Source organism: Odontesthes bonariensis, chromosome 7, assembly GCF_027942865.1.
Source record: "Odontesthes bonariensis isolate fOdoBon6 chromosome 7, fOdoBon6.hap1, whole genome shotgun sequence".
In the NCBI taxonomy this organism is placed as follows: Eukaryota; Metazoa; Chordata; class Actinopteri; order Atheriniformes; family Atherinopsidae; genus Odontesthes; species Odontesthes bonariensis.
The window spans coordinates 7,863,492-7,886,873 of record NC_134512.1 but is presented as its reverse complement, the minus strand read 5'-3'; the positions used below and the strand labels follow the sequence as shown (position 1 = coordinate 7,886,873).

General features: G+C 42.1%; 1 protein-coding gene across 1 annotated transcript; it reads left to right on the top strand.

The window, feature by feature from the left end:
- Nucleotides 1–8,413: 8,413 nt before the first annotated feature.
- Nucleotides 8,414–22,518, top strand: cdk10 (cyclin dependent kinase 10). Its single transcript, XM_075469319.1, has 13 exons — nt 8,414–8,607; nt 14,341–14,413; nt 14,501–14,572; nt 14,912–15,014; nt 15,472–15,553; nt 16,368–16,435; nt 18,839–18,891; nt 19,678–19,747; nt 20,202–20,261; nt 20,424–20,547; nt 21,795–21,934; nt 22,028–22,080; nt 22,165–22,518. The coding sequence occupies exons 1-13, from the start codon at nt 8,518–8,520 to the stop codon at nt 22,257–22,259; spliced, it is 1,083 nt and encodes a 360-aa protein (XP_075325434.1). The 5' UTR covers nt 8,414–8,517; the 3' UTR covers nt 22,260–22,518.
- Nucleotides 22,519–23,382: the final 864 nt, after the last annotated feature.

The following is a 23,382-nucleotide window of genomic DNA, read 5'->3' as shown; positions in this document are numbered from 1 at the left end:
TAAAATAAAAGCATTGCAGCAGGGAGTGCAAGAAGCATTAAAAATACATAAAATAACATAGAGAAACAAATAAAATAATTTAAATGAATTTAAAAACGGGCAACAGTCTAGATAAGTTAAAAGATATCGTGCAGATTTCATGCATAGACACATGAGAAAAGAAATGTCTTTAACCTGGATTTAAAAATGTCTACATTTGGTGAAAGTTTAATCTCCACTGGCAGTTTGTTCCACTTGTTTTTAGCATAACAGCTAAATGATGCTTCTCCATGTTTAGTCTGGACTCTGGACTGGACCAGCTGACCTGAGTCCTTGGATCTAAGAGCTCTGCTGGGTTTATATTCTCTGAACATATCACAGATGTATTTTGGGCCTAAACTGTTCTGGGATTTGTAAACCATCAGCAGGCTTTTAAAATCTATTCTGTGACTGACTGGAAGCCAGAATAAAGATTTTAAAACTGGTGTGATGTGTTCAGATCTCTTAGTCCGGGTGAAAACTCTAGCAGCAGCGTTCTGGATGAGCTGCAGATGTTTAATGCTCTTTTTGGGAAGTCCAGTTAAAAGAGCATTACAGTAATCGAGTCTACTGGAGATGAATGAATGGATGAGTTTCTCCTGGTCTTTTTGGGAGAGGAAACCTTTAATTCTGTTGATGTTTCTATCACTATCCTTCCAGGTTTTAATAATGTGTTGGACAGTTCTTATCCCAACTTTAGCAGTTTCTGTAATCATCTTAGTTGTTTTGCTTTCAGGATTTGTTTATTTAGGATTGACGGATAAATATCAGAATGACGCCGCATCATGCATGCTGATGTATGCTGCGTAGGCAACCTTGATTAGACATCTGCAAGGCATTTCTGGGAATGGTTATCACAAGGTGAAGGTAATGAGTTCACCTCAAGAGACACCTGTTATGACTATGAGGTAGAGATAAAGGGCTTTGATAAGTAGTGGGCCTGGCCTATCATAAGGGGGTGAACACTCATGCTGATACCTTTAAAAAGAATGCAAGCTGGGTGGAACAATATACAGTTAAAGTTTAGATTGATTTATAATGGTGTGTAAGGCCAAAGGCTGTTAAAAAAATAATAGGGGTGGAAACTGGGGAGGAGCTCTGTAGAGTATAAAAGGCAAAGCCTTAAGGAAGCTAATTAGCTCCCAGGGGTCTCTCATCATATGTTTGCCCTGTATGTCTGATGTTTTCTAAATAAACGCACCCTGCTGGGTCTTAAAATTTTCCCTGGGCAGAGGGATGTCTGGGTTTCCCTCCTGGACCTGTTGCCTCTGCAACCCGACCTCAGATTAGCAGAAGACAACGGATGGATGGATGGATATCCATAGCTATGGCATATCTTTTATAATAATTAATACTGCAGCAATATAATTTCCCTTCTGTAATCAATTTTTTTTTTTAATTGAACTGAATTGAAAGAATGAGACCAAAACAAGAGTAGACGAGTAAAACACTGCACAAGAGTAACATCTCTTCTTTGACCACAGGATGTCTTATTAGACATGGTTGTTTAAGGAATGAGAAGCTCCCCATAGCATGATTTAAAGTTAAATTGACCTGTTGCACTTTTCCCCTCACTTAATGCACCTTTCCCCTCTCTTATCGCACCTTTCCTCTCTCTTATCGCACCTTTCCTCTCTATTATCGCACCTTTCCCCTCTCTTAATGCACCTTTCCCCTCTCTTATCGCACCTTTCCCCTCTCTTAATGCACCTTTCCCCTGTCTTAATGCACCTTTCCCCTGTCTTAATGCACCTTTCCCCTGTCTTAATGCACCTTTCCCCTCTCTTAATGCATATTCCCCCTCTCTTAATGCACCTTTCCCCTGTCTTAATGCACCTTTCCCCTCTCTTAATGCATATTTCCCCTGTCTTAATGCACCTTTCCCCTGTCTTAATGCACCTTTCCCCTCTCTTAATGCACATTTCCCCTCTCTTAATGCACCTTTCCCCTGTCTTAATGCACCTTTCCCCTCTCTTAATGCACATTTCCCCTCTCTTAATGCACCTTTCCCCTCTCTTAATGCACCTTTCCCCTCTCTTAATGCATATTTCCCCTCTCTTAATGCACCTTTCCCCTGTCTTAATGCACCTTTCCCCTCTCTTAATGCATATTCCCCCTCTCTTATCACACCTTTCCCCTCTCTTAATGCACATTTCCCCTCTCTTAATGCACCTTTCCCCTGTCTTAATGCATATTTCCCCTCTCTTAATGCACCTTTCCCCTGTCTTAATGCACCTTTCCCCTCTCTTAATGCACATTTCCCCTCTCTTAATGCACCTTTCCCCTGTCTTAATGCACATTTCCCCTCTCTTAATGCACCTTTCCCCTGTCTTAATGCACCTTTCCCCTCTCTTAATGCATATTTCCCCTCTCTTAATGCACCTTTCCCCTGTCTTAATGCACCTTTCCCCTCTCTTAATGCACCTTTCCCCTGTCTTAATGCACCTTTCCCCTCTCTTAATGCACCTTTCCCCTGTCTTAATGCACCTTTCCCCTCTCTTAATGCACCTTTCCCCTGTCTTAATGCACCTTTCCCCTCTCTTAATGCACCTTTCCCCTGTCTTAATGCACCTTTCCCCTCTCTTAATGCACATTTCCCCTCTCTTAATGCACCTTTCCCCTGTCTTAATGCATATTTCCCCTCTCTTAATGCACCTTTCCCCTGTCTTAATGCACCTTTCCCCTCTCTTAATGCACATTTCCCCTCTCTTAATACACCTTTCCCCTGTCTTAATGCATATTTCCCCTCTCTTAATGCACCTTTCCCCTGTCTTAATGCACCTTTCCCCTCTCTTAATGCATATTTCCCCTCTCTTAATGCACCTTTCCCCTGTCTTAATGCACCTTTCCCCTCTCTTAATGCACCTTTCCCCTGTCTTAATGCACCTTTCCCCTCTCTTAATGCACCTTTCCCCTGTCTTAATGCACCTTTCCCCTCTCTTAATGCACCTTTCCCCTGTCTTAATGCACCTTTCCCCTCTCTTAATGCACCTTTCCTCTCTCTTATCGCACCTTTCCTCTCTCTTAATGCCCCTTTCCCCTCTCTTAATGCATATTTCCCCTCTCTTATCACACATTTCCCCTGTCTTAATGCACCTTTCCCCTCTCTTAATGCATATTTCCCCTCTCTTAATGCACCTTTCCCCTGTCTTAATGCACCTTTCCCCTCTCTTAATGCACCTTTCCCCTCTCTTAATGCACCTTTCCCCTCTCTTAATGCACCTTTCCCCTCTCTTAATGCACCTTTCCTCTCTCTTATCGCACCTTTCCTCTCTCTTAATGCCCCTTTCCCCTCTCCTAATGCCCCTTTCCCCTCTCTTAATGCATATTTCCCCTCTCTTATCACACATTTCCCCTGTCTTAATGCACCTTTCCCCTCTCTTAATGCATATTTCCCCTGTCTTAATGCACCTTTCCCCTCTCTTAATGCACCTTTCCCCTGTCTTAATGCACCTTTCCCCTCTCTTAATGCACCTTTCCCCTGTCTTAATGCACCTTTCCCCTCTCTTAATGCACCTTTCCCCTGTCTTAATGCACCTTTCCCCTCTCTTAATGCACCTTTCCCCTGTCTTAATGCACCTTTCCCCTCTCTTAATGCATATTTCCCCTCTCTTAATGCACCTTTCCCCTGTCTTAATGCACCTTTCCCCTCTCTTAATGCCCCTTTCCCCTGTCTTAATGAAACTTTCCCCTCTCTTAATGCACCTTTCCCCTCTCTTAATGCACCTTTCCTCTCTCTTAATGCACCTTTCCTCTCTCTTATCGCACCTTTCCTCTCTCTTAATGCCCCTTTCCCCTGTCCTAATGCCCCTTTCCCCTCTCTTAATGCACCTTTCCCCTGTCTTAATGCACCTTTCCTCTCTCTTATCGCACCTTTCCCCTCTCTTAATGCAACTTTCCCCTCTCTTAATGCACCTTTCCCCTGTCTTACTGCACCTTTCCTCTCTCTTATTGCAACTTTCCCCTCTCTTAATGCACCTTTCCCCTGTCTTAATGCACCTTTCCCCTCTTAATGCACCTTTCCCCTCTTAATGCACCTTTCCCCTCTCTTATCGTACCTTTCCCCTCTCTTAATGCACCTTTCCCCTGTCTTACTGCACCTTTCCTCTCTCTTATTGCACCTTTCCCCTCTCTTAATGCACCTTTCCCCTGTCTTAATGCACCTTTCCCCTCTTAATGCACCTTTCCCCTCTCTTATCGCACCTTTCCTCTCTATTATCGCACCTTTCCTCTCTAATCGCACCTTTCCCCTGTCTTAGGCTAGGGCTACACGAAAACGTTTTTCACTGTAAACGATACTTTTGCTTATCGTTTGGCTGTCGCGGCCACACGGAGCCGGCGTTCCCACTACCCCAAAACGATAGTTTTGGAGAACAGATTCCAGAGTGGGAAGATCTGAGAACGGCGTTGTTTCGTTTCCATTGTTACAGCCAAAACGGATTCGTTTACATCTGCGTCACAGCCACATGGCCAACGCCAGTGACGTATACACATACGTCAGTGACCAGAACAAAAAGCGGCTTCCATTCAAAATCCGGAAGAAGAAGACAACACAACAAGGACAGACGGCGATCATCATGGACAGTCCATGATGGACCCCACAACATTGATAGCAGCACTGCTGCAGACACTGCTAACTACAGCGGCGTTGTTGAAGGAACAACGTGAGCTTCGCGCTGGTAGAAGTAGGGGCGTACACGCATGCACATTGCTTCTTCTATTGTTCTGGTGTAACCGGTGGGGGTGGCTTACAGCGGACCTAGAGGTGTTTCGTGTGTACTGCATCGTTTTCAGCAAGCGCCGCGTTTCCATGTGGACACAGAAGCTTTCCTGTGTGGTCGCAATCATTTTCGTACCCGTTTTCAAAAAAACCCTCGTTTCGTTTTCGTGTAGCCGTAGCCTTACGTGTTGTCTTTGGACTATTATTTTAAAAAAAAATTAGGCTTCAACTGATTTGCAGGTCATTGCATTCTATTTTTATTTACAGCAATCCAACTTTCTTGGAAACAAGGTTTTGTTTTTCTGTTTTTCTTTACTCTGAAACTAGATTTGCCCTTTAAATCCAGGATCTCGGTTACCATGAGCGTAAGCAACTGCGCAGGATTAGTGTCCCAGACACTAATCAGAGATGGGAAGAAGAAGAGTGGCATGCACACACACTCTAAATGTGCTTCAGTACAGCGTGACCAAAATGTGATTATCATGTATGTGGACATGTGTGAACTGTGTAACAGCTGACTGAAGCCCAATGGGGTCAGGAGCAAGCCAGAGGGAATGTCCAGGTAAGCATGAAACACACTACACCTGAAGTTAAATCAGACAGCAATATGTTGTGTAAACTCACCAGACACCTAACTTTTTAAGCATTTATACAAAGGTTGGTAAGGTATGAGGTATCCCAGGTTTGTTACAGACCCTCCAATGTTTATATCTACACATTTAAATCATCCGTGCAGCTTTGAAATATTCATTTTAGATACTTGGGTTTGTCTCACAGGGTTGTTGGTTGTGTCACACAAATAACGTTGGAAACGGCTGCTTTAAGACAACTAATCGTTATAAACTATAATTATTGTTCCTTCGTGTACTTCTCATATGATGCAGACACAGACCTAACACCATTAGGAAATTAGTGCAATCCAATTTAAGACGGGTGGTTGCTCATTGTATCAAACAAAGACTGGGACACACGTCTTAGCACACACACACTGCTGGATATCCCTTACTCAGCAGGTACAGTACAGCCTGACCTGCAGTTTAGGATGATGCTTTGCATCTAACAGCAGAAGGTAAAACAGGGACTGTTGAAACTGGAATGGAGGTTTACATTTACTTTCTAACCTTCTCTAAAACAAAGATGTTTGGGTGGATTTTCTGTTGTTTTCATTTGGAACAGTTTAAACAGGTTTTAAAGTGTCCTTTCAACGAGAGACTTTAAAACCTAAAGCACAGGTTAAGCTCAGAAGTGAATCAAAACAAAGCAACGAATCCCAATAATTTAATAAAGTGCCAAATGTTATTAAACAGCATCAACAAACAAGTATTCTGTACAAATGAATTCAGTATGGATGAGAAAGTGGTACATACCGCTGTTAGCAGGCATTAGCCAAAAACTCTTCAAATCTCCTTTTCAACAGCTCATAATGTTATGAAGAAGTCTGTCAAGATGCTTCCACAGTCTGGAGCCAAGAAGGAACTCAGTGCTCTGAAAAATGAGACAATATGGACTAAATGTTGGCTTTTCAGACCACTTTATGTCATTTTGATTTGTCGAAATGATTTCGCCTCTTGGATTTGAGGAGCTGGATCTAATTTTTAACAAGCAGCATTGTGTTGTGCAATAATAGATCAAATGAAACATGAGTTAAAAGTGGAAGTTTAGTCAACATCTTTAAACAGTTGATTAAAAAAAACTTTTGAATCTGTGACTATTGTTTAGAATTCTTTTCAACTGATAAATACTCACAGGACAAAGCTTTATTAAAATGATTTATTTTGGTATCTCTCTATGATTTCTAGATGTTTTTTTTACATTTTGGCATGTGCATTTGTGTTTTATACTACTTTTAGTCTGGTTTTAATTGATTTATTTGTTTTTATTTACTAATCTTTTTCAATTTTATTGTTCCCGAACTGATATTTGTTCAATCTGATTTTTAATTTGATTACCGTCTTACAGTATGCTCTCAGATTTTGTCATTTAAAAATAGCCTCTAACGATTTTTGCATTTCCTTAGTTCTTAAGCCCTTAAATAAAACATTATTTATACTAAAATCCTTTAGAGCATTAGAGCTGGGGTGGGATGTATTGTTTTTTATGCTAGTTTATGTCGTTTTTACAGGTTTCCACATTAGCACTCTATAAAGCACTTTGTGTTACATTCAATTTGTATAAAAAGTGCTATTTAAATAAAGTCTGATTGACTGACTGAATGAATTCATGGATAGAAGAGTGGCAGAAACTACCTGCAGACAGGTAAAAAAGCTTATAGAAAGATTTAGAGGCTTTCATTGTCACCAAAGGTCCTACAACCAGATATTAGTCATGAAGGAAGCTTTTATCCAGTAACCTTAAATATTTTATTGAAATATTTTGATAGCAAATCGATTGATTCCTGAAGATACTTGAAAATACACGTAATATTCAGGTTTGCCAATAATTCTGGACTGTGAAACCACTGGAGACATTTATTGAAGGTCATAATGGATGATGGATATGATCATTAAATATTGACTTTGGGGGCTAAATGATTTGTCTTATTCATTCATTGAAGAAAGCTTGTTCAAAAGCACCAATTATACATAGTTAAACTTTATTTTTGGACTGTTTCCCATCACTTCTCAGTTTCAGAGAGGCCCCTCTCATCTCAGCCCACCACTGAGATAGAGTTGTCCAACTGCTCTGACCGTCCGCCCGCCATCATCGTCACGGCCCCGTCACGAGATGACATCTACGCCACACCGTCCAACATCACCATAGCCGATGCAATGAGAGAGCAAAGGCCTCGTTCTACACCCGTTGTAGTAGGCAGAAAAGTAGTAACCAGACGGTAAACCAACATCAGTCATGAGGTAATGTCAAAGCAAAATAAAAAACTTCTAATATTGTAAACAGTAGTGTAATGTTTTAAAGTAGCTGTCTGAAAATATATGTAGATGACTGCATTTTGACTTGGGGGGGGGGTGTCATGTGAAAGACTTCCTTTGGAATTAAAACAAGGGCAGATTTGTTTGGAAACAGTAAGAGTAACAGTCATCGTGTTTGGTGCAGAACAATGACATAGTTTCAGAGGAAGGACCTCCCACCAGCTGTGAGCACGGTGGTGGAAGCATTATGGTTTGGGGCCCATCATCAGAACAAGAAATGTTTCAAGACATCTGCCTGATGTCCCTTCAGGATAAAGCTGAACCTCTTTAGTGGATGAAGACCCCCAGGTTTTGTCGTCCTAAATTCTTTCTGTTTTAACTTATATTTCATATCTACATAAATTATATGTTTTTGTGTTTAGTGTATGTGTATTGTTGTATCTTGGCCAGGACACTTGGAAAAGAGATTTTAGATCTCAAGTTATTTTTATTTCCTGGTTAAATAAGAAAGGATTTATTTATTTTTTCTTAAGGAGTTTTTTTTTTATCAATACTGAGATCGGGGGTCCAATATTGTTTAGCTGTCCCATAAATCATTTTTAAACACCTGCTTCATCCATTGCTTGTAAATCGACAAAGCGTTTTTCCGTTTTCTTTATTTTTCAGGAATAAGCGCACATAAAAGGATATTTCAAAATTATTTAAAGGTATTCTCTGAAAGTAGAGCCAGAACAGATGCACATCATCAGAAGCAAAGTGTTTTAAAACGACGTCTCAAACTCCGTGAACGGTCTTAGTTGTCCTCTTGGTTTTCTCCAAAACAAACCAAAATGGCGCTTGGCGAGTTAAAGCCTTATAACTGACGATTTTTCTGTTCTCTAGTGAGGCGTAAAACTATCCAAAATTTAAAAAATGGACACCGTCGGGGAAGACGAATCGGACACTATAAAGCTAAAATCCATCAAGGACAAAAAAACTTTCACAGTGCCTCAAAATGACAGGGTAAGTGAATGAGCTCGGAAGAGAAGTCAAACTCTGCTCATGATTTTGGTATTTTAATTATTCTTGTTTAATTGACCCGATTTATCAGCGTCCACGACAAGGGTTAACAATGTTTTACAAAACTAGATAACTTATTTAAAAAATCGGCCTAGTTTAAATAAAAGTTTTAACGGAAAAAGCAGAGCCATGATTGAAAAGGCAACCCAATACAACTCATCTACTAACGCCATGCTGTGTCCTCCTTACTTCAAGGATGCCATTTATTTTTCTTATCTGTGGCTCAGACAACTTTTTGGTTTTACCATCTAAATAATTCTGAGATCCCTTCATGTTGTTTATGATTTAAGTTCACTAATCCATCTAGAAGACAAGTTAACGTTGTAATTAGGGACCGAGCAGTGAAACTGCAAGGACCCTATTGTTTTTGTAAGGATTATTATTATTATTATTGTTATTACAGTGGAAACCGCTTATAGTGATCACGTTGGTCCAGAGCCAATTTGAACACTATAAGCGGTTGATTACTAAAACCGAATTTGTATTACAGTACAGGTATTTCACTTATTTTTTATGGAGAATATCATCTAAATGCCATTTGTATCGTTTTTCAATGAGAAAAATTAAATGAAACGGATAGCTTCAGCATTTACTTTTTTACATTTTATTATCATGCAACTTTTTTTTAGTCATATTAGCTTGAACTGTCATGGGATTCTGGAAGTAGAATATTAAATAGGCTGTTTAGGAAAAATAACGAAATCTGTAGCTCCCTCTGAAGCCTGTAATCATGCTTGCAAAAATCGAGCGCTCGAGCTTTTCTCTAGAAAAACTGCGTTCAAGTATTTAAAACATTACAACAATACATGCCCAGTAATATTGTTGTAATGTTTTAAATACTTGAACGCAGTTTTTCTAGAGAATATAATTGTTTTGTATATGGGATTATCGTCCATCGACTCTTTTGGGCTTTCACATGCGCGAGCCTACAACCAGCCGGTGAGTTACATGCTGTTTATAAAGTTGTTTTGTAACGTCCCCATGCCAGTAATGTGAGAACCATGCATATGGTTTTGATGGTAAGGCTTGTGACTTTATTGTCGGATGGTTTATAAAGTGGTGTGACGTTTCTGCTGTGTGCAAGTTGTTGTTTTATGTGGAAGGGTTAGCAGTTGCCCCTTAGCCACCACGTATTAGCCTCGCATGACACGCTGTGCGAACAGCGCGATCTCCACACAGGGAGCGCAGATTTGCACCTCTCTGTGTCCTACTATCAGTATTTGACAACCTCTAGCAATGCAAACGCGCTTCAAATGCCCCGGAGTTCCCCTTTAAGCTATAAACTCTGTAAATATATAACTTTAGCAACATTTGAAACATTTTCAGGCGAGAAAGTAGTTGTTTAGACCCCCAAGGTGTTGAAAATCTGACAAAATACCGGCTATTTACAAGAAGAAGAAGCATGAATCCACTCGAAGAGGTCCTGGCGGTGAATTTCCTTTCATCATAGTAGGCTTGTCATTGAAAAAACCCGCTACTCCACCTACTGTCCTGGCGGTGAATCGCCACGCAGCACACGCAAGCGCCGACAAAGCAAAATGAAGTATAAACGTCTCGAGCCATTAACATACGCGCAAGCGCAAGGGCAGTTAAAAGAAGTATAACTCAGCCTTTAGACTCGCAATTTTGAAAACCTGCCGACTGCAGCTTTAATTACAGTACTGCGCAGTGCGCAGACATACTGTAGGCCAACTCAAATACAGTACGTAACTTATTCTCTGCTGTGCCGCCGGTGCATTTTTTTTCTTACAAGTCTGAAAATAAAGTTTGAATTCAATCCGCCTTTCAGCACCCCTGCTCGGATCTATGCTCCTCCGTGCCGGTGTTCTGTCGATTTGTGCTACTTGGCGTGAAAACGAAACTTAGAAAATCGGCTCGGCGCATGCGCAAAACCACAAAGTAGTAATTCTCGACAAGTAGGAGAAATCGAATGAACACCGGCCTCCCATCTTACAAGAACCAGCCTGGAGCTTCCAGCCGTCACACGCGCATTCAATCCGCTCTCCAGCACCCATCCTCGGACACATGCTCCTCCATGACTTCCTTTTTCCAGCCATGATTCGCGCGCTTGCTGCCCGGTGTCAACTCGTTACGTTAGCTAGCGAGGCAGAAGCAGACGTCCAGAAAGGAATCAAGGGAGTAAAAAATAAAATAGCTACACGTAGTTTTAAAATTATTTTTGCACATGTTTACATTCATAAAATGGCCAAAAATGAACATTATAAGCGGATTTCATGATTACTATAAACACATTATTTAAACAGCATTTGTATAGAAATGATTCCGTCCCAAGCCTTTTGATCTATATAAGCGGTTGATTACTATATCCGTGACCACTATAAGCGGTTTCCACTGTATTCTAAACTTCATATTTTTGGGAGTCGCTGATTGACTCTGTAGCGCCCCCTACGATGCTTAAAAATGGTCCTCGCAATGGGGTTAAAGGCGCTAGCATGGTTGACGCGTCTGTCACGGCGGTGGCGGACCGTGACGTCAAAATGACGTATCAGGCCTGGCGCTTCCCTTGAAAAGACGGCGCAGCGCGTTGTCGTGCACCAGTCGATTTTTGTAACTTGGCGGCGCCACCAACGAAAAACCGGATGGACCGTTCGTTGTGAGACCAGGTTCAGTGAGGAGGTGCGTTTGTACAGGCAGCTGTACGAAACTGCAGTGAAACAGCACAGGGAGCACGTAAACTCCCAAAACTGGTGCACAGAGATTGGCAGAACTTTGTAGAAAGAGGGAGAGTTCTGTAAGAATGTGTGGAAGAAGCTACGGGACAGATACGTGAAGGCAAAGAAGAGGGCAGAGACTCCAAGTGGTGATGCCGGGGGTTTCAAACCTTCACCTCATTTAACTGAATTAAAAAATTAAAATGATCCGAATACTGCAGCAGTATCATTAATGACATTATTCCTGCTCTTGACAGTGGCATTGTTTTCTTCTCGACTTTCTTCGTTGTAGAGTAGTTAGCGGTAACCTTAACGTAGCAGCGCCACCTCTGTGACAGAGAAAATTGCAACGACTGGCGCATTGATTTGCGCCACTATATATTGCGGGCACGAAATCATTACTTCATCAACACCGCTCGCGCATACAAACGCGGCAACCATGCTAGCGCCTTTCACGGCGGTGTCGCACCGTGACGTCAAAATGACGTTTCAGGCATGGCGCTTCCCTTGAACAGACGGCGCAGCGCTTTGTCGTGCACCAGTCGATTTGTGTAACTTGGCGGCGCCACCAACGAAAAACCGGATGGACCGATGTGAGACCGGCTCAGTCAGGAGGTGCGTTTGTACAGGCAGCTGTACGAAACTGCAGTGAAACAGCACAGGGAGTACGTAAGCTCCCAAAACTCGTGCACAGAGATTGGCAGAACTTTGGTGAAAGAGGGAGAGTTCTGTAAGAATGTGTGGAAGAAGCTACGGGACAGATACGTGAAGGCAAAAAAGAGGGCAGAGACTCAAAAAGTGGTGATGCCGGGGGCTTCAGACCATCACCTCTTTTTTTTTTTTTTTTTTTAAGTATTTTTTTGGGCTTTTTATGCCTTTAATTATAGGACAGTGTGAGAGAGACAGGAAGCAGGGGGCAGAGAGATGGGGAAGACACGCAGCAAAGGGCCGCTCGGTGCGGGAGTTGAACCGGGGACCGCTGCATCGAGGACTGTAGCCTCTGTACATGGGGCGGCTGCTTAACCCACTACGCCACCGACCGCCCCACCATCACCTCTTTTAACTGAATTAAAAAATTGAAATTATCCGAATACTGCAGCAGTATCATTAATGACAGTATTCCTGCTCTTCATTGTTTTCTTCTCCACTTTCGTGGTTGTAGAGTAGCGGTAACCTTCACATAGCAGCGCCACCTCTGTGACGGAGAAAATTGCAACTACTGGCGCAACGACTTGCGCCACTATATATGGCGGGCACGAACTCGTGACGTCATCAACACCGCTCGCGCGAGCAGACACAGCAACCATGCTAGAGCCTTTAGTTTCGCGTGGGACGACGAAATTCGGTACACTCTTTCATCATGCCCAGACGCACAAAAAAAGTCTCATGCCGCCATGGTGCCACGTCCACAGGAAGGCGGCCATTTTGGATGGAAAGTGCGTTTTGGTGCCATTTTTGCCCGATTCCACACCTTGCATATGATCGAACTTCTCCTACAGATTTAATGGTAAAGGCTTCAAACTTGGCCAGGTTACTCTTAAGACATGGGGGGGAAAAAATCATTGGGCAACTTTTTCAAACCTTAAAGGGCGTTGGCGTGGTGACGCCACAAAAAATTAAGTTGCTTATAACTCCCACAAACATTATCCAATCTGTCCCAAACTTCATACGGTGAATGCTGGACCCAGCCTGACCGCGCACATATAACACAGTGACATCCACCTTTAGCGCCACCTGCTGGTGGTTGGAAACCTCCTTTTTTTTCCCACACCTCGCATTTGATCGAACTCCTCCTACATATTTAATGGTAACAGCTCCAAACTTGGCCAGGTTACACTTAAGACATGGGGGGAAAAATTCATGGAGAAACGTTTTCAAAACTCAAAGTGCGTGGCTGTGGCCAGGCGGTGAAAATCATGTGATGGCGTTTGTGATATGAAAGCCTCATCATCGCAAGGTCATAAAACTTGGCACACACGTCCACCCTGTCGACCTCGTACGTATGTAAAGGGTATTGTGTGTAAATGGCTCAGTGGCGCCCCCTAGAAATTTTCAAAAACCCCTCCGCATTGGGGTTATTATGTGCTCGTACGTACGCAGAGGTTATCGTGCGTGTGGGCAGAGCTGCGCGACTACGGCGTCTCGCGCATGCCCCAACGTATGCACATCACGGTCCCGCATACAGCTGCTTGCAGCTTTCTAGTTTAATTTACAACTGTCTCTAATGTTCATTTTAACCAGCTGAAGGAAGTAACCATATAAACTGGCTGATAAACCAGTCTGCAGTTCCCTAAGTTTTCCAACCTTAGCTTAGGGTGACATCAGGTAAAATAGGCCAAATTGATTGATATGAGATTGTGTAATTGGGCATGGCCGAGGGTAACATCAAACTTCTAAGAGAAATCCCAGGATAAGTGGAAATGTCACATCAAATGTGCTTGAAAATTAATCAGGTTTATAACGAAACAAGGTAATTTTATGCACCAATCTATCCTAAATTATTCAGTGGAAAAACAAGACCACATTGTTGCATTGAAATTTAGGTCCAATAAATTACTGTAGGTCCACAAACCTGAATACAACCTTCATGTTGAAAAAAGAGGAAGATGTCGGTATAAACGTAATAATAAAGGAGACCAAATGTTAAAGATTTGCTCCTATTTTTCACCGACATACATTATTTATCCGAGTGGCTCATATGTACTAACAACAATATCATTTGATCTCATACAAGAGTCTAAATGGGTCCTTAAGACATTTGCTTAAAAGTGGTTGATTTTAGCTCAATCCACCCTAAATTCTATTCTTATCTTGGACCTTTTAATTGAGTTTTTAATTGGCTTGCCCACTCATGGATTCATTTTCTGCTGCTTATCCAGGACCACGTCATGTTTCATAAGCTACTAATGATAACATTTTTTTACATTATCATTTATTTGGTTTGCACAAAATAAAAAAAATAAAAAAAGAGATGATTTATCTGATGATTAAAACTGTTTTTCAGTTCGGGAGCTGCAGAAGTGTCAGAGAGTTTGAGAAACTCAACCGAATAGGAGAAGGAACTTACGGCATTGTGTGTAAGTTCAGTGTGCTGTTGGGGACTAAAGCATCGGTTTGATCATTAAACATGTTCAGGAAATAAACTGTTTCTTTTCTGACGTTAGACCGAGCCCGTGACACCAAATCAGATGAGATCGTAGCGCTGAAGAAGGTCCGCATGGACAAAGAGAAAGATGGTGAGACCCCAACTTTGACTGGATGTGTATTAAAGTTGGAGGAAATAGAAGTTTTATTGCAGACACTTAAGTTGCCACCTTTTCATGCTTTATTACGTTGATTTCATTTGAAAAACTATTCACGTGAAAACACAATATAGATCGTAGTCCGTGTGTAAAGATGAATAACGACTCGGCTTCAAAGTGACACTAGTTTACAATCATCAGAGTGTGTCTGCAACGGTAATAGAAACATAAAAGGAAACGCCATCATTTGCATCTAAAAAAACGACAGAACAACGCGATGTTCGGTGTTTCAAGTGTGAGGATAATCTGTAAAAGCTTCTCCTCTCCTGTCAGGGATCCCCATCAGCAGCCTCAGAGAGATCACGCTGCTCTTAAGGCTGAGACATCTCAACATCGTGGAGCTCAAAGAGGTGGTTGTAGGCAGCCATCTGCAGAGGTACCACACTCACACACAAAAGAACGGTCGTCATGTTGTAGTTTGCAGGTGAATGTACGACAGCCCTCATCTGTGTACTCAGAAAACAGAGCGCCGCGTCACAAGAACAGATTTTATTAGAGTTTGTGCACCCCGATGAGTCAGTTAACGTTAAACAAAAAAAACATTTAAAAGTGACGCGGAGAGTTCGAAAATGTAGACATGTTTGTGTTTACATTCTCACACAATGAGCAACGCAGCTGGTCGCATCTTTAATGTGACACCAAGTGGTTTTCTAAGGTCCTATACGGTATTTCACCTTAAAGCTTGAAAACTGCAGCTGCAGACTCTGCACGCACGCTGAGGAGGGATATGCATAAGCTTTCAGTGTTTGGACCTCATGTCTGAAACTTTAATGTGGACATTTGTGTGTGTGTGTGTGTGTGTGTGTGTGTGTGTGTGTGTGTGTCCTATTCAGTTTGTTTCTGGTGATGAGTTACTGTGAACAGGACCTGGCCAGTCTGCTGGAAAACATGCAGACGCCGTTCTCTGAGGCTCAGGTGGGGCGGTTTACTCATATTCTTCTTACTCTTTCAAGCAAAAGTGAATGTAAATAATCAGTCTTTAAGCAGCTGTGCTGGTTTGAATGGATTTTATCCATTGCATCTTTTTTCTGTCTCCCTTCTGACCTTGTGCACTTGTGTTTAATATGATTTACTGTACAAAATATGTTAAAGGGAGGGTAGGTATTCTTCAGTTTGGAGATTAGGATTCAGGTCCAGATGATCCTTTTGACCTGCGCTCATACTTGTGTTAGTCTGCTGGGTGAGGACAGACGACCATCTCCAGCTTTTCATGCCCACATTAAGTGTTTTGCATGCCGTCACATGATTAATCGGACGGTAATTTTTTGAAATTCTGAATGTTTCACACTGAGCTTGGAGAGAAAAACAAGCTCAGCACATTCACAAGCTAAGCTGAGTCGGGTTACGGTTAGAGTTGGACCACCGTCCTTCTCACAGTTTACATACAAAGGAGCAGAATTGAGTTATTAATGCTGTGGACTGTCAGTAGAAATGGTTAAGACATTCTGCTGCTTCCAACTTTCTCAGAGACATATATGAGTCTAGTTGAGCGTGTATACATGCAGGGTGATTCAAACCCCAACTCCATTCATTATCTGGGTGTGTTTGTCTGGTTTTTAGAGCATTAGATTTAGTTTTGATTTTAGAAGATTTTACTCAGACTGACATGTTTAAATACATGTAAGTCAGATTTTCTGGTGTCGTGTAAATGTGCTGTCTCTAACCTTAAAGGTGTGGAAACGCTGAAGTATTAACAGCTGGAATGAACTTTTCTTGTGTCCTCCTGCAGGTTAAGTGTATCATCCTTCAGCTGCTGAGAGGTTTGGAATATCTCCACCACAACTTCATCATTCACAGGTCAGTGTTGTGTGTGAACGAGTTCAAAAGAACGCGTTCATTGAACACGCTCATTTTTTCGTGAACGTTGAACTGAACGCAACACATTTTTTAATAAAGAACTTGAACGTGAATTAGTTCACATTGGCCCTCATTTATCAAACTTGCGTAAGACGAAAAACGTGTAGGTCGTGTGTACGTTCTTTTCTGCGCAATGGTTGGCATTTATCAAATCCATCGTGAGCGCAGGAAAGATGAAATCGCCACGACAGGTCTGAGGCCGTGTGCGCACTTTTCCATTTTGACTTGCGGTGACTGCAATAGCATACATAAACAGCAGCGTCACTAGTGCGTGCCTCATGAGTCGCAACAAATCCCTAGGTTAAAATTACAGACTTATCACTTCAAAGAAGGCCCATGTTTTATTTGACTTCAACATAAATATAAACATAAATGCAAATTAAATAAATAAAAAAATTAAACAAGTACAACTCCGTAATTGGAAGAGTGATGGCTCATTATTCAACCGCCTATTTAAGAGGTGATTCTAGCGACGCGGTAATGACGAAACGATGGCAGATCTGGCTTTGTTAGAGGACCTGAACGCGCGCATCAGGCGCGAGAGAGTGTTCCGGGACCGGCAGGCTTATGAGCCGTACAGGAGAGGCGCTTTAACACTGCGCATACGCAAAGACGTAGCTCCGATCAGGCCGGCCACCCTCTCCTCCAAGGCACTCAAATCCAAACCTGGATCGGATACATAACTCGTCCGGTCTGCGATTTACATCGCCAACGCTGTTGACAGCTGACAGCGTTTCTCTGCCGCCTTTCGTCTATCCTGTCGCAAATTCTAGAGGTGCGGCCTTTTGTAGAAGGCGTGGTTAGCCGCCGGATTTATCAACAGCCGCTCGGTCTTACGATGGGATTGGTGTGGTACGCATGTTCTGTAAATCTCACTTGAGCCTCTGCGTATGACGAGTTCTCCGCTCATATCAACGATGCTTTCTACGACGGCTTGATAAATGAGGGCCAATATGTGTCATGAACGGCAGACATAACTGTAAATGAATGTTGGAATTGGTTTTCCATTGAAAACTGAGTGACATCTGTTTTCTCTTTTGAAACGCAACGAGAGAAAGTTCCTCCCTCCTGTATTCTCGCTGGTGCCGCTTAAATCAGAGAGAGAGAGAGAGAGAGAGAGAGAGAGAGAGAGAGAGAGAGAGAGAGAGAGAGAGAGAGAGAGAGAGAGAGAGAGAGAGAGAGAGAGAGAGAGAGAGAGAGAGAGAGAGAGAGAGAGAGAGAGAGCATTTCATATTATATATTCTTTTTTTAATTAAATGCTGGTAGATTTCATTGCACTAAGTATAGAACTGGTCTACCTTGTCTGTACTGCTGCAAGTTTCATCACCTGGTAAGAAACCCACAATTGCAGTGTCATGAGCAAATGTCTACAATGAGCAGTTTCAAAGAACGTATAGTGATTTCTAGCTCGTAGTGTGAAAAAAAGTATTTATTTGAATATCTCACGAAAAAAGTCAAATGAACTGAACTTTGAACTAGTTCAGAATTAAAATTGTGAACTTTGAACGTGAACTGTTCACTTTGAGCATGTATGAACTGAACTTGAACTAGTTCAGAAAAGCTGTGAACTGGCACAACACTGTCACAGGTCAGTCTCAGAGCGTCACAGGTAACGACCGACAAACAGTTTTTGTGTCATTGTTGGTGAAAGTAAAAAGCTGTGAGGATTACACACAATAAGTTTAACTGTTTTTTTTTTATGTTTATCAGAATTCTGATAACAGGTTTGAGGTTTCAAGATGCTTTGTTTGAATATGACTATAGTTACTAAAGTCTCAAGTTTATGGAAGCAAATATAAAATTGTATAAGAAATAAGAAGTATAATGTAGCCAGTTTTGTTTTAAGTCTAGATTAGATTTACTGACAGCTGTCGCTGAATTACTTTGATTCTCGTTATAAATATGTTTGTTCTGGACATTTGAAGCTCTGACATCTCCTGAAAGCTCAACTCGCATTGAATATAGGGAGAAAGTGTTAAAAACAACAGATACATTGAGACATCTTCCTAGTTTCACTGGATGCTGCTGGTGCTGTTATTTAGGACCTTGCTGCCACGTCTCCACACCACCGACATGCTGCTTTCGCTGGCAGCTGTGAGAAGAAAAAGTCTCCTTGCACTGATAAAGGAAAGTCTGAGAAAATGCTGATGTTAACTTTGGCAAAGCTTCCCAATCTTTTATCATTCTAATGTAAAATTAGAAGGAATAGCTTGTGCACCTTCTTAGCCAAGTAACTAGCCGTGTGTGTGACCTGAGAGCTGTTCCCAAATGTTTAGCTTCAATAAAGCTAGCAGGAGAAATGATGTGCTGCTGCCTTATTATCCTCCTCAATCTTGTTATCAGGGACCTGAAGGTGTCTAATCTGCTGATGACGGACAAAGGCTGCGTTAAGATCGGTGAGTCCTCTCTGTTAACACCACCACCTCTAAGCCTTTCACTGTGATCACATAACTCCCGCACCGACATACATCCCAAACCGTCCCACAGCTGATCTTTGACAGAAACCTCCCGAGGATCTTGATTTTCAGTATGAATACAGACTGAATGACAGAATGAATACTTCTGACTTTTTGGGTTTTAAGTTGCTTTTTAAGTTGGACTCTGCTTTATTTGTTCCCCTGCCGTCACAAAACGTTTTAAAGATCACTTTCTCGTCATGAGTTGTGTTTCTACTTTCAAATTTTAGCAGCATACAAAATAAAGGAGCTGAAAATGATTTGTTCATTCGGGATGTTTTTGATAAAAAATGTACTTATTTTTCATTGGAACATGCATAGACACATGAGAAAAGAAATGTCTTTAACCTGGATTTAAAAATGTCTACATTTGGTGAAAGTTTAATCTCCACTGGCAGTTTGTTCCACTTGTTTGCAGCATAACAGCTAAATGCTGCTTCTCCATGTTTAGTCTGGACTCTGGACTGGACTGGACTGGGAGCTCGGCTGGGTTTATATTCCATGAACATATCACAGATGTATTTTGGGCCTAAACCGTTCTGGGATTTGTAAACCATCAGCAGGCTTTTAAAATCTATTCTGTGACTGACTGGAAGCCAGAGTAAAGATTTTAAAACTGGTGTGATGTGTTCAGATCTCTTAGTCCGGGTTAAAACTCTAGCAGCAGCTGATGAGTTGTGATGGCATCTCTTTTCATGGGTGTGCTTTTGGTTTCCCTGCATGCAGCTGATTTTGGGTTGGCCAGGTTGTACGGAGTCCCCCAGCCACCCATGACCCCCAGAGTGGTCACACTGTGGTGAGTGTTGATGAGCCTCTCAGCCACGATTAAACATCTCACTCATAAATCCAGGATTCTCTGTGCTACTTGGGATCCAGCCAAAACGTTACTTGTGTGTTTTATCCTTCTATTTCTTTCTTTCTTTTTTTTAATGTGGAAACAATTGTCCACATTAAGCCACTAATAAAAGCAAGTTTCCCTTGATTGATTAGAAATGTTTCGGTTCACATTTTCTGTGTGTATTAGAGGGAACACGCATGCTTTGGGGGGGCCACAGAAACTAACCTGTTTTGCACCTCATATTGACTTACTTCAGGTGTTCTCTGTGGGTCTGTTGTTGTGCACTGCATATAGCCTTTGTGTTGCTGTGCTGGTGCCGCCTCAGTGGAAACCTTGTAATCCCTCAGAGTAATCCTCCTCTGCAATCTCCATTACCTCTGCGCTCTGTAACGATGCGCTCTCCTTCCTGCAGGTACAGGGCTCCAGAGCTCCTCCTGGGGACAAAAACGCAGACTACAGCTCTCGACATGTGGTGAGAAAACACTCCAGAAGAACCCTGTGTGCATTTAGACTTTAACCATCCACATCCTACAAATTTTGTAGGATGGTTGGAACAAAGCTAATACAGCAGTTCTACAATGAATTCTCCATTTTTAAAGTTGTAATGTTGTTTATAATGATGCTTCCGTCACAGGGCCGTGGGCTGCATCCTGGCTGAGCTGCTGGCCCACAGACCTCTGCTTCCTGGAACCTCAGAGATCCAGCAGGTCGACCTGATCGTGCAGCTGCTTGGCACTCCCAATGAGAACATCTGGCCGGTGAGTTTTCAGCACTGATGCAGATGTCACTCTGCATGGCTAACCTCCCTAAGAATAAACGATGAGGATTTGGATAAAGTAAACTTGTATTTTAAAGTAGCACTTCAGAATTTGGCAGTTTTTTTGCTCTTTGGCTCCCTCTACAGTTGTGGGGTGTAAACATCACTGTCATTAAAACAAATCTGTGTGTGAACACTGCATAAACAGCCACACACATGAATTTGTGGTCATGGTGAAGAGGCCACAAAGACGCCATCAGAATCCCACGAACATGTCAAGTGACTGTAACACGAAACAGTGCAGAGTCAGAAACCAAAGTCATGAACTGTATCTCAGCCCCCAGGCGAACTAAGGCTGTTTCAGAGCCCGGAATTTGCATAACAAAGGTTGGTGTACTTCAGTTTTAAAGTGTACTGTAACCACCTGCCCGATGTGCCTGTGGTCAGTCAGCACGTTTACATAATACTTAAAAAAAAAAATTATTGTCTTACTCCAACCAAAACCGTCTAAACGTCTTAAATGCATTATTCTGTTCCAAAATCGAGCCTCTAAAAGCAGGACTGGCATCCTCAGACAGTGTAGTTTGGCATCAATCACTCCTGCATGTATGCAATATATCTTTTGTCAGACGGCTCAATGCTTCAGAACGCGACTGAAAATCAGCTCGTTAAGACTACGTGTCAACTCTCGGTCGCCTTTAAGTATTCCCAGACTGTCGCTCTGCTCTAATAAAATCCTGATTTTATATAACCGTAGCATCATCTGACAAAGATCCCCACTCAAGCGACTCAAAGACGACATCTGTGCAGTGAATTCAACTACTCTTACATGTACGATGATCTCCTACAGAGAAAAGAAGAAGCGGAATGTCTTAATTTTCTCACAAACTCCACAGCGGCGGACATCCTTCAGTCAGCAGTTTGATTCCATTCCCGTCCACGAATGCCAGGACAATCACAGTGGTCCAGACAAATGGCTGAAGCCTAAACTAAACACATCGATAGGAATGGTCGTTGATTGGTATCTTTGGACATATGAAAGCTGCTCTGTCAGCTGTCAGTAAGGATTTCGTCATAACTGAACTCGCTCAGGTTTAAACTTTCCTGCCCATCCAACTAAAACAACCTGCAGATTAATTACTATCTAACTAATCACAGATGGTCGCATATTTCTTTGTTAAACGCTTAACATTATTCTTGTAAATATGAACTAAACCTGAGAAACGGTCGTTTGCATGCGTGTCACAGGGTTTCTCTCAGCTCCCCCTGATTGGTCAGTACAGCCTGAGGAAGCAGCCGTACAACAACCTGAAGAACAAGTTCACCTGGCTGTCTGATGCTGGACACAGACTGCTCAACCTGCTCTTCATGTACAACCCACAGCGCAGGTGAGAGTTTCCTCAATACAGTGGATAACTGAGATTAATCCACTGAAATAAAGAGGCTCCAGTAACTAATTCTCGTCTGGTTTCCTGATCCAGAGCGACTGCTAAAGATTGTCTGGAGAGTTCCTACTTCAAAGAGAAACCTCTACGTAAGTGTAAAGTTCGAAGACGAGTGTGAGCCGATGAATCTCTGCCCTGTGTTCCGACTCATTCATCCTTTGTTCTCTTCCCAGCGTGTGAACCAGAGCTGATGCCAACGTTCCCCCACCACCGCAACAAGCGTGCCGCTCTTCCTGCTGAGAGCCACTCCAAGAGGAGCAAAGTTTGATGAAGATGATGAGACACTGGACTATTGGACGGCCCTCTGGTGGGGTATTGTCAGATGTAACACACTCTTGAGGAGGTTTCACTGTGGAATTTTGAGCAAATACAAACAGTTCAATAAGTGTCGGGATCAACGTGTTGTTGAACTTTTAACTGTGAAGTTCCATGTCATCATTGCACCATTTAAAGATGCTTGAACTGCACATCCTGCAGTATAAAACCCAGCCTGTGCTGCTCTGTGTAAAATAAAACATTGTGCATTAGTGCAGGCTACAGCTTGGACTTCATATCTCTTAATGATGAGAAACTCTCACAGCTACAAATAAAGTTCTCATGATTTAAAGAAAGTAGCAGTGGGGTTACAGCTGCTCAAAGCTGACTGGTATCCCAGAGGTTTTCAGACTGTGAGGAAGGTGCAGAAGGAGAGACGATCCCCTGAGGTAAGACTCCAGCTCTGGTGCAGCTCTTTACCTGTGAAAGCAAATCAGTTCAACTTGTACTGTCAGAAGGGGTGATAATCTGTGACTGTGGGGTTCTCAAACTCACTTAGAAATCATAAATGAGACCAAACTTACCTGAAAACCACCAGTTTTTATACTGTGGTCAGTATGGACGAGGCAAGACAAAAGCAATCCTGCGTGAGCCGTTTCTAAACACGTCTTTTTAATTTGTATATATTCATTTTTCTACCTATGTGGAACAATTACTGTCTGAAGAAACAAAAACAAATTGATAATATTAAAGCTCACGTTTGTTACAAGTGCTAATAACATTAAATAAAGACTCACTGTTTCACATGGAGATAAAAATAAACAAAATCTGTCACTTTAAATGATTATGAGGTGCTTTCGTTGTCTTTAATTCCTCATAATTAGATATCACCTCTATATCTTCACTTGTGAATGCAGTGAGTCTCTTCAGTGTACAGCAGTGCTTTTATAAGATATTAACTTTCAAGTTTTACACGCATTATTGCTATTGATGCCAAATTCTGTAAACTGAATGAAGTCGGTGTGCTTTGAGTGAAACATCAAGGTGGCGTTTTAACAGTCTCTGCTTCTCTGTGAGCGCCAACGTTGGGGTTCGCTGCCCAAAGCTGCGCTGGATCCCCCTTTTAGGATTGATGA